Below are 12,034 nucleotides of genomic sequence, written 5' to 3'. Positions count from 1 at the left end.
AAGGAGGGAGGGAGCTGTCTAATCTTGCGGGAAATAACCAGAGCTGATTTTAAGATCATCCATGCCGAAATGGTGTACTCAATAAAGCAGTTATTTGAGGAAACTGAAAGCCTCAGAGTGCTGACTCATTTGGGTTTGCCAGTCGGAACCTTGACATAGGTTTTACTCAGAATTTTTTTCTGCCACAGATTCTTCTAGGAGTGGACTGTTCATAATAATGTACAACGAAGCAGGCATTGTTGATTCAAAGTCTTCGTGCAATATCTCAAAATTGTCCCTGAACAAGATACTGTACTTATTATGTCTCCAAAATCAAAAATAATTTTGCTTAAGTCATTAATTTCAAAGTCTTACTATGCAAAATCCAATATTCTAATGCTTTTTAAATTCATTTAAAATTTTCTAGAGGTAAAATCTTTTATTGTTTATTGTTTATTTCTTTATTAAATTCTTAAAGCTTATATAATTTCATTTTCCTATATGAAGAATTGAAGGTGTTCACCTGCTGTTTCCAGGCTTGTCATTTTGAAGAGGTCTAACTTCTTTAAAGTAGTTAATAGGCAATTTCTGAAAGCAGTTAGCAAAGGAAGTGGAAAGTCAGTAATTTTTTTAAGCTGTTGGAGCAAGAATGGCAAATTCCCCATTTCCTGGTTCCCCCAGCTTCTGGAAACTGCTACCTTGTAGTCTCCTTTTGGGGAATAACCATATGGAGCACAACATGGGCAATATTACCTCCTCTCTTTCTCCAGAGAATAATAATAATAACAACAACAACAACAACAACAACAACAACAACAATAATAATAATAATAATAATAATAATAATAATAATAATAATCTTTAATTTATAAACCGCACCCTTTCCTAAACAGGACTCGGGGCGGTGTACAGTCATATTAAAACAGTATAAATACAAAATATGGGTATACTTAAATATACAAATAGGTAAAAGGAGGAGGTAGGATGTGGACTGTACAATATTTAAATTAAAATACAAATAAACATTAAAATACATTAAAATACCCTTAAAAACTACCCAATAAGATGTTTGCCAGGAGGTTAAAATGGGACTATAAATCAGTTAAGCCAGCTAATTGGAACAGGTGGGTCTTAAGCTTCTATTGGAAGGAGCGGAGGTCGGTGGTAGTTCTAATATCGGGGGGGGAGGTCATTCCAGAGGGTTGGGCCCATCACAGAGAAGGCTCTACTCCTGGGCGCCGCCCGTTGACACTGCTTAGTGGACGGCACCTGGAGGAGTCCCTCCCTGTGAGAGCGGATTGGTCGCAGGGATGTATGAGGTGAGATGCGATCCCGCAGGTAACTAGGTCCCGTGCCATGGAGCGCTTTGAAGATAGTAACCAACACCTTGAAACGCACCCGAAAAACCACAGGCAGCCAGTGCAGCTCGCGCAGGAGTGGTGTTATATGGGAGTATCTTGTCCCTCCCATGATGGCCCGCGCGGCCGCATTCTGAAGGCGAAAGAAGATTGGTTCTTTGACTTTAGCCACAGTTATCAGCTCCACTTGTCATGTGAAACAATCTGGGAACCACTGTGGTTGGCACAGAATATGTAATCGGTCAAAAAGTCAAATAATGTGTTCTTAGACAATCAGATTACAGATGTCTATGGAAATTCTCAATCATCTAGGTCAGTGATGGCTAACCTTTCCCGAATTGAGTGCCCAAAGCGCATGTGAATTCGCATGAATGCGTGCATGTCTGAATCCCCAAAATGCAATGTGCCCCAACCCCTGAGCATGCATGTCCCCCATGCACATGTCCCCCCCCACATGCATGGCAGAGACCCAAAGACCAGCTGGCCGGCGGAGGCACGCATGCATGCACAGCAGAGCTGCACTGGGGCAATGACTCACGTGCCATCAGAGAGAGTGCTGCTTGCCACCTCTGGCACACGTGCTATAAGTTCGCCATCACAGATCTAGGTCATGGCTCTCCCAAAGGTGCTTTTCAATAGGCAAATGACAGAGCTGAAGAAGCTTCTTGGATGAGAAGTGAAACATTTTCAAGGAATGGGGGGGCAGGGGAATCAAGGAAGCCCAGTTTCCTTTTGAAAAGCATCTTTGGGACAATCCAATTGCAGCTTTCTACAATACCAAGAGGATAATGTGTGAATCCATTCATATACTGGGAACATTACCACAAAAGGGACAAGGGATTACATTGCAACAACTGGACTTTTTTTACTCACCCTATAGATACCACTGGCTGACAAGCTGGGGAACATACAGGTAGGGGAACGTATAGAATGCAAAAGCATTCTGTGAGAAATCTGACAACTCTAACCCACCACCCTGCAGACTCATCCCAACTCTAATAATTTACCATTAGCCATAAGAATTCTTGCAAAATTGTAATCATTCAGAACAAAAGGTTTCAAGGGCTAGAACTACTGGACTCACCTGATCTGAGAAGGGACAATAAACTTAGGAGTTAACAGACACAATGAGATAATAGCTAAATGAATATTTTTTGGCTACAACATCTGCTTACTTAATTCAACACACATACATTTTAAGAGACTTTATCATGTCAGGCAATCCACTTAAATGTATTTTGACTGTTTCTCCAATACTGAAAATCTTTGATTCCCATGCTTTCCAAACTTTGCATCCACTGCAATGAAACACATCTGGGTGAAAGGGAGGTCCTACCAGTGGCATCACATTTGCCAGAAACACGAAAGCGGATTTAATTTGAAACTTTCTCTGTCCTGAATGATGGTTGGTGGATAATTGGAGATTGAGTAATTGACAAGATATTTGATGACTTGGGTCTGTTTATTTATTGATGTAATTATTTTATTAGAAATAATTTTATAACAGCCACTTTCATATGATCCTTGGCAGTAACATATAAAACAATATAAATAAACACAATGAATACAGCTGGCTGCCCACTGCTTCTTTTATTTGTTGTTATTGGTAATCTTGTGGGATGATCATTCTAAAAACATGAAATTATATTCTGGATTTTTTTTTAAAAAAAGACAAGGAAAATTGACAATACATTTTATGAAATATGTAAAATAATTCATAGAAAATTATTGTTAGCCATTGCATTGGCATTAATACATTATCTAATTGAATCACTGGATCATTTAGAATATTTTTTCATGCTTTTATTTGCAGTTTTATTTTTTAAATAACTACATACATATACTTTATCTATCATGTTTTAAAAGAAATAGCATATATGCTCCACATTATCGAAAATTTTTCTTAATTCAATGAGATTCAATATTTTCATAAGTTTACATTTTATCTCAATTGCATAGGAGTTGACTTCTGGACAAAAGAAATAGATTTACAATTTTATATATATATATATATATATATATATATATATATATATATATATATATATATATATATATATATATATATATATATATATATATATATATATACAATACAATACAATACAATACAATACAATACAATACAATACAATAGTAGAGTTGGAAGGGACCTTGGAGGTCTTCTAGTCCAACCCCCTGCCTAGGCAGGAAACCCTATACCGTTTCAGACAAATAGCTATCCAACATCTTCTTAAAGACTTCCAGTGTTGGGGCATTCACAACTTCTGGAGGCAAGCTGTTCCACTGATTAATTGTTCTCACTGTCAGGAAATTCCTCCTCAGTTCTAAATTGCTTCTCTCCTTGATTAGTTTCCACCCATTGTTTCTTGTTCTACCCTCAGGTGCTTTGGAGAATAGTTTGACTCCCTCTTCTTTGTGGCAACCTCTGAGATATTGGAATAATGCTATCATGTCTCCCCTAGTCCTTCTTTCTCTTAAGCTAAACATACCCAGTTCCTGCAACCGTTCTTCATATGTTTTAGACTCCAGGCCCCTAATCATCTTTGTTGCTCTTCTCTGCACTCTTTCTAGAGTCTCCACATCTTTTTTACATCGTGGCGACCAGAACTGAATGCAGTATTCCAAGTGTGGCCTTACCAAGGCATTATAAAGTGGTATTAACACTTCACGTGATCTTGATTCTATCCCTCTGTTGATGCAGCCTAGAACTGTGTTGGCTTTTTTGGCAGCTGCTGCACACTGCTGGCTCATATTTAAATGGTTGTCCACTAGGACTCCAAGATCCCTTTCACAGTTACTACTACTGAGTATGGTATCACCTATACTGTACCTGTGCATTCCGTTTTTGTTGCCTAAATGTAGAACCTTACTCTTTTCACCATTGAATTTCATTTTATTAGATAGTGCCCAATGTTCAAGTTTGTCAAGATCCTTCTGTATCTTAAGCCTATCTTCTGGAGTGTTGGCTATTCCTGCCAGCTTGGTATCATCTGCAAATTTGATGAGTTCCCCATTTATTCCCTCATCCAAATCATTGATGAAGATGTTGAAGAGTACTGGGCCTAAAACAGAGCCTTGGGGTACTCCACTGCATACTTCCCTCCATGTAGATGCAGTTCCATTGAGAACTACACGTTGAGTGCGGTTGGTCAGCCAGTTACCAATCCATCTGGTGGTGATGCTGTCTAACCCACATTCTTCTACTTTATCTAGTAGTAGGTTATGGTCTACCTTATCAAAAGCCTTACTGAAGTCCAAGTAAACTATATCAACGGCATTCCTCTGGTCCACTAATTTTGTCACATTATCACATATCACATACACATACACATACACATACACATATATATATATACACATACATATACACACACATACACATACACATACACATACACATACACATACACATACACATACACATACACATACATATATATATATATACATACATACATACATACATACATATATATATATATATATATATATATATATATATATATACACATATACATATATATACATATACATACATACATACATACATACATACATACATACATACATACATATATATATATACCTCCTGTGGTTTACAGAATTGGTTAATATAGAAAACCATGAATGGCTGCAATGAATCATGGCTTCAAGTTATCGATATGTATTGTTATACATTATTTTTTCCAACTTTCCTCTCTTCTTTTATAATTTTTGTATTTAGTTATTAAAAATTAAAAATAAAAGAAGCACTTTATATTATGCCACCAAATGTAACAAAATAACACTTTATACTAATTTAGAATTATACTTCTAAATTAGAAGTATAGGAGACTAAAAGCCAGTCTTCAGCTATACTTTCATGTGATTAAAAAAACATTATTATTTAGGCTGCTTTGACAGGAATGCGACTCAACATTTCCCCATTTATTCTTATCAATAAAGAGTTACATCTTAGCACCAATTTTATTTTACTTTCAATACCACATTCATATTATAAAATACATTATAGTGAAGCAACACTATAGCCTGCAGCCATTTCCTCTCTTAGGTGCAATGCTTTATAAAAATTTATAAAGTGTTCACTTTTCAATCCAACATCCAACCTTCTGTCATTAAAAAAATGAGGCAAATAGAGCTTCAATACATTTTTGATAATGCCCAAAAGTTTCGGGAGCAAAAAAATATTGTTGGACCTACAGCCAATGGTAATTTTTTTCTTTAATCAAGACCTTTTTCTCTTATTTGATTGCTTAATAGAGAACTTTACAAAGCTTGGAAATTTTGTCCAAGAAGAAAAGACAGAAACAAAAAGTGAACTTCTATGTTGTTCTCAAAATGAACCACCAGAAAACTGCTTGACTTGTCTCTTCTCCACATGTTCATCCCCATGGAACAGTGATGGAAAGTGACTCGCTGCTGAGCTAATGGGAGATCTGAGACGAATTTTGGATTAGCTGAGCTCAGCATCTGGAAAAGCTGCCGCTGATTAGCTCCATTAAAAAGCTTGGTCCTAACCATTCACAGAGGAGCAAAGTAAGCATAGCCAGAACTGCAATGCAAAAATGGATGCAGCAGTGGGAGGGTAAAATAGGGAATGGAGCTTTACATTATAAAATATAAGGGGCACATAAATCCTACTCACGTTTATGATTTTCATTTCTGTGGACAGGTGGTGAACGTGTCTCCTGTTCCCGAGCATCATCCCCTTCTTCGCTAGCAAGGTGAGTGTGAGCATAGTGATAGCTCAGGCCTGGTCGATTCTTATAGCGCTTGCCACAAACTGCAAACACAGAAGTTGCAGAGAGCAATAAACAAGATCAGCAAATGATACATCAGGAATACAGAACTCATCTTGCATACTTCTACACAAGTTGTCTGCCTATGTCAGTCAACAAAAATTCTGTTTCCATTTCTTGACATAAAGTTTTGCATCCCAAAGAAATGTTGTACTCCAAGACGTTGTGCATGCTTCAAAAATTATGCAGAAGAATTGCTTGGGACCATATACAAGTGTGAGTACGGAGCATATGTGACATTCATTAAAGTCACCTTATGTTTTTCAGGCTTCTGAGCAGTCTGAAAGACCAGCAGCTCTGCTGGTCAGCATCTGCTTGGAGTTAGATAAAGGTCAACCAAATTCGGGGGGGGGGGGGCAGGACTTAGTCCATTTGTGGCTATGTAGAAATTCTAAGCTGATCCCTCTTTTAACTCTGCCTTTTGCCTCTGCCAGTTCTTCTCCTTCAAATATGATTTTCTCCTACAAATATGAAGTATGGCTGTATGACACATATAAAAAAAAAGTCAGTGCTTCAATTGTGCATGTGAGCCTGGTGGTTAGAATGCAATACTGCAGGCGAAGCGCACGCTCAGCGAACCGGTTGTTACACCAGTTGAATCCCATCACTGACTTAGACTTATATACTGCTTCACATATCCTTAGACTTATATACCACTTCACAGTGCTTTACAGCCCCCTCGGTTTACAGAGTCAGCATAATGAATAAATATTAATTGCTTATCAACATAATAACATGAACATAATTATGATATGATATAGAAACATTCTGCACTGACAAGTGTGCATTTTTTAAACTGTCAGTCCATTTTTCAACTGAACATATTTTATGCATCCCATCTCTATTAAGACAGAAACCAAGCTAATGTGAAAAATTCAGAATATTACTTCCACTGTTAGCTATCACATTCAAATTGAAATGAGTTCAGGGAAGAAAAATGCCTAAAAGAAACAGAAGTTAGGGGTACACAAGGCAGCTGCCTTGAAACATGGGAGGAAAAAAACCCACACTAAGTTGTATTAGTCATCAGGAACAAAACAATGTTTCTTATGCAACATAGGCATTTCAGCATTGTTATTAACCAAGAACATTAATTAAAAGGCAAAAGGCAAGAATGGCATGGTCATTGCTGAGCAGACTTTAAGATTATAATCAATGCCTTTTCATCTAAAAAAATAGTAAGAATAATATAGTTCACAATTAATAAGAAATTATGCTATCTATTTGCATGAAATACCTGTCACCTTGCACTCTACATTTTGCATGGCAGAAATGTATTCAGCCTTATTGCCCAAAATTCTTTAAAGTGAGTTATCAGGGATAAAGCACCTAAAACTGAAAGGAATGTTGGAAATTCTATATTGTTTTTAAACTGAATTTTCCATAAGCAAAAATATTCTTCATAATAATAGATAATAATAATGATGATGATGATAATAGTAATAATAATAGTAATAATAATAGTAGTAGTATAATAGATACTATTAAAAATAGTAACACAGCCTACGGGGTCAAGGTACTTGCTGATATGTAGATGATAAATGCTTAACGTGCATTTTGTACCCATGGAGAAAAACCCAAAATATAGTGATTGTTTGATTCACTTATTGATTATGTGCCATCTAGTCAGTGTCAATTTTAGCAACCATGAACTATAGATGGATTTTCTCCATGACATTAATAGAGTAGAGCAAGAAATAAGCATATTTTTTTCCGAAACGAATCATAATGGAATTCTTATAAAGACCAAGCTTTTTTAGAGCATCTTGTTTCCATTACATTCTGTAGATAGTCTTCCATAAAATGGAGCAAAGGTGAACAGAAATTATTCAACTGAGTACACAGATATTGCTCAGATGTGTAATTTAAGGGACACTTAATATTTACGGATGTATGGAACTTTTAGTAATGTACAAAATCACTTGGAACGACATGCAGACAAACATAAAACACAGCATAATTTTACATAATGGATATTAATAAAATAATAAAAATATTAATAATACAGGTAGTCCTTAACTTATAACCCACAATTGGGGCCACAATTTTCATTACTAAGCAGGGCAGTGGTGGAGTTAAATGATTGCTAAGCAATTGTTAAGTGAGTTCTGCTTACCCTGGAATCTGGTTGGGAAAGTTGCAAATGGTGATAAAACGATGCCAGGATGTTGCAACCAATGTAAAGACATGCTAGTTGCCAAGCATGCGAATGTTGATCATGTGACTATGGGGATACTGAGACATTGTAAGTGTGAGGACAGATCATAAGTAACTTTTTCCAGTGCTGTTGTAACTTAGAGTAGTCAAACAAGGACTAGGGCAGACATGATAGCAGAGAGATCTTATTATTTTTGAGGTGCAGGAGGCGGCAAGCGTGGTCACCTCCTAGCTGCTGCTGTGTTGCAATAGTTTCGAGGAGGGCTTATTTTCAAGGAAGGGCTTATTTTAGTTCATGTGCTCAAAAACCTGATTGGTCTCATTATCTTGGGAGGTCTTATTTTTGGGGAAACAGGGTATCAAAAGCTGCTTTTGATAGTGCAGAGAAGAGCAACAGAGATGATTAGGGGAATGGAGACTAAAACATATGAAGAACGGTTGCAGGAACTGAGTATGTCTAGTTTAATGAAAAGAAGGACTAGGCGAGACATGATAGCAGTGTTCCAATATCACAGGGGTTGCCACAAAGAAGAGGGAGTCAAACTATTCTCAAGGCACCTGAGTGTAGAACAAGAAACAATGGGTGGAAACTAATCAAGGAGAGAAGCAACTTAGAACTGAGGAGAAATTTCCTGACAGTTAGAACAATTAATCAGTGGAACAGCTTGCCTCCAGAAGTTGTGAATGCCCCAACACTGGAAGTCTTTAAGAAGATGTTGGATAGCCATTTGTCTGAAACGGTATAGGGTTTCCTGCCTAGGCAGGGGGTTGGACTAGAAGACCTCCAAGATCCCTTCCAACTCTGCTATTGTATTGTATTGTATTAAACCACTGGATGTAAGTTGAGGCTTGCCTGTAATGCACCGTGAAATGAAAGTTACATAAAACCCAATAGTGATACACATTTTCAAAAATGGAGGCAAAACAAAATAATACAAACATGTCTTCAAGAAAAAAAAAGTCCAAGCTATTCATCTTCAATTTTATCTCAAACCTTCTCCGGCAAGAGAACATGGATTCCACTAGGCAGAATGAAGTGGCTGATAAGAACAAGGCCAGGCAATAACTATTCACTTGGAACAAGTTTAAATCTTCAAGGTTAAATTAACTACATCCCCAGGAACAGACGGCCTTGCTGGACCTTCATTCAATTGTTATAATGCTTAAAAACTCCCGGAGAAAAGAGGAATTGCCAGATGGCTATCAGAGGGCAAAGACCATATCTCAAAAGAAAAGAAAGTTTGAGAGAACCATAGTAAACTCTATGTAACACTAAAACCTGGAGAAAATCTAGAATTTGATATGTAAATACCTTGAAAATAATATGGTGATTGGCAGAAAGTAACATGGAATTGTCAAGAACAAATATTGCCAAACTAAATTTATTTCAGTTTTTTGATGTAGAACTTCCTTAGTAGATTATGAGAATCATCATTCTCTTTTAATGACCCCATAATCCCTTGCGGGGTGGAGTTTGGGCAACAAAATGGAGCTGAGTCTTTACTGACCAGATGCCCTTCCTGTCGCCAATGTGGAGATTTATTCAGTAGATATAATCTCAGTATGCCCAGAGAAAGAAATATCTGCCTCTACCTAGAATCGAACTTGTTGTGAGGCGAGAGCTCCACCTCTAGACCACTGCACCACTGTTAGTAGCGTATGAGCGTGCTGTAAATGTAATGCTTAGATTTCAACATTTGGCAAAATATCCCATCATATTCTGAGTAGCAAACTATTACTATGTCAAATGTTATGGCATGGCAATTAAATGGATACATACCGTATTTTTCGGCGTATAAGACGCACCGGAGTATAAGACGCACCAAGGTTTTGAAGAGGAAAATTAAAAAAAAGTTTTTGCACTTTGCAAACCTCCCCAAAACGCTCCATTTTTTGCAAAAATGGGCCTATTTTTTTAAAAAAGGGCATAAATATCCCTTAGGAGGCTTATAGAGTGTTCCGGGGGAGGGGGGGAAACGAGCAAAAAAACAACCCATTTTTTGTCAAAAAAGGGCATGGGTAGCCTTTAGGAAGCTTAGAGAGTGCTGCTGGGAGCTGGGGGGAACTGATTTTTGCTCATTTCTGCCCTCCCCAGCCTCCAGGAGCTCTCTGAAAGCGTTCTAAAAGCTATGCACGGCCATTTTGGTGAAGGGGCGGAATTTCAGGAGGCAAAAAATGCTGCATTCAGTGTATAAGAGGCACCCAGATTTTCAGCCTCTTTTTTGTGGGAAAAAGGTGTGTCTTATGCTCCGAAAAATATGGTAACTGGTGGAAAGTTAAATTCAAAAAGTGCTCATCAATCATTTTTTATCAAATAGGAATGAGGTACTGAGGTGGGGAAATGACAATGTTTTGTTCTGGACCGTGTGTTTTTAAACACTTTTTTAAATTAATGACATAGATGTAAAGGTGAGGGCATATTAATGAAATCTATAGATGACACAATATTTGTGTGCTAATACCCTAAGGACAGAAATAAAATTCCCAAGAATTTTGATAAGCTAGATCAGTGTTTCTCAAACTTGGCGACTTTAAGTCCTGTGGACTTCAACTCCCAGAATCCCCCAGCCAGCATAGCTGGCTGGGGAATTCTGGGAGTTGAAGTCCACAGGACTTAAAGTCGCCAAGTTTGAGAAACACTGAGCTAGATAAATGATTTGAAAATAAAGACTGAACGTGGAGCAAATGCAAATTTCACTTGCATCAACAAGAATGTAAATTCTAAGTCATAGGATTCTAAATCATTCTAAAGAAGTAGACTTCCAAAGAAGAAATGATAGAATGAAGATGGCTCCATGAAATACAGAGGCAACAACTTTGGCAAAATGAAGAACTAGGGCAGTGATGGCAAACCTTTTTTGGCTGCTGTGCCAAAAGCCAGGGGAGCACGGGGGGGGGGGGTGTCATGTGTTGGTGTGCCACACCCATAATGCTATGCATGTGACCCCCACAGTGCACACGCATGCGTGCGACCAGTCACCACCACCACCACACTTTTTTCCTCTTCCCCAGGTTCCAGAGTCTTTCTAGGAGCCTGGGGAGGGTGAAAACAGCTTCCCCCACACTCCTGGACACCCTCTGGAGGCCTCAGGAGCTTTGCTGAAGCCTCCGCAGGGCGAAAAATGGACCTATGGGGAACCCGGAAGTTCAGGAATGGTGACTTCCAGTTTGTCTGTAGGGCTGTTTTTTGACCTCCAGAGCCTTCAGGGAAGCCTCCTGAAGGCTCCGGAGGTTAAAAAAAAAAAACGGTCCTACGAGCAAACTGGAAGTCCATTTCTGAATTTCCAGTTTGGCCATAGGACCGGTTTATCGCTCTTTGGAAGCTTCAGGGAAGCCTCCAGAGGGTGAAAAATGGCCTCAAAAGAAGGCCGAAGTCAGCTTGCCAGTGTGGGCATGCGCACTGACCAGCTGACAGGGCAATGCCTCGTGTGCCCTGATAAATGGCTCTGCGTGCCACCTATGGCACATGCGCCATAGGTTCGCCATCACGGAACTAGGGGGTAGAACAGCTCTTTAATAATTCCTTTGTAGACAAAGGGAGGACTTGTTATCTCTCATAAGCACTCCAGACAGTTGCTCTTTGAAAGGAACTTCAAGACAGTGCTTTCCAATGGGCTCTGGGAGACAAGCCATGTAGTTCAAACAATGGTTTGTGCCTTTGAAAGGACACTAGACTTACATATTTTGTTTTCTAGTTACTTTCAGCTTGTTAGCGGCTTTTCAATTATTAAGAACCTT

The 12,034-nt window shown here is 38.3% G+C and overlaps 1 protein-coding gene across 8 annotated transcripts in view; it reads right to left on the bottom strand.

Annotated features, from left to right (window-relative positions):
- The window catches only part of DPF3 (double PHD fingers 3), a 262,300-nt gene that overhangs the window by 62,815 nt on the left and 187,451 nt on the right, over positions 1-12,034 (bottom strand). For all 8 annotated transcript variants that reach the window (XR_014174206.1, XR_014174207.1, XR_014174208.1 and 5 more), the window contains exon 7: positions 5,986-6,123. Coding sequence is in view for 5 of the 8 variants with exons in the window: in XM_081939667.1 (XP_081795793.1) it covers positions 5,986-6,123 (138 nt within the window). In the remaining 3 variants the exon portion in view is untranslated. The remainder of the gene's footprint in view (positions 1-5,985; positions 6,124-12,034) is intronic.

The sequence above is a fragment of the Natrix helvetica genome (genome assembly GCF_964273705.1).
Source record: "Natrix helvetica genome assembly, chromosome: 1".
NCBI lineage: Eukaryota > Metazoa > Chordata > Lepidosauria > Squamata > Natricidae > Natrix > Natrix helvetica.
Note: the sequence above shows the minus strand (reverse complement) of the source record. Positions and strands in the feature narration are given on the sequence as shown.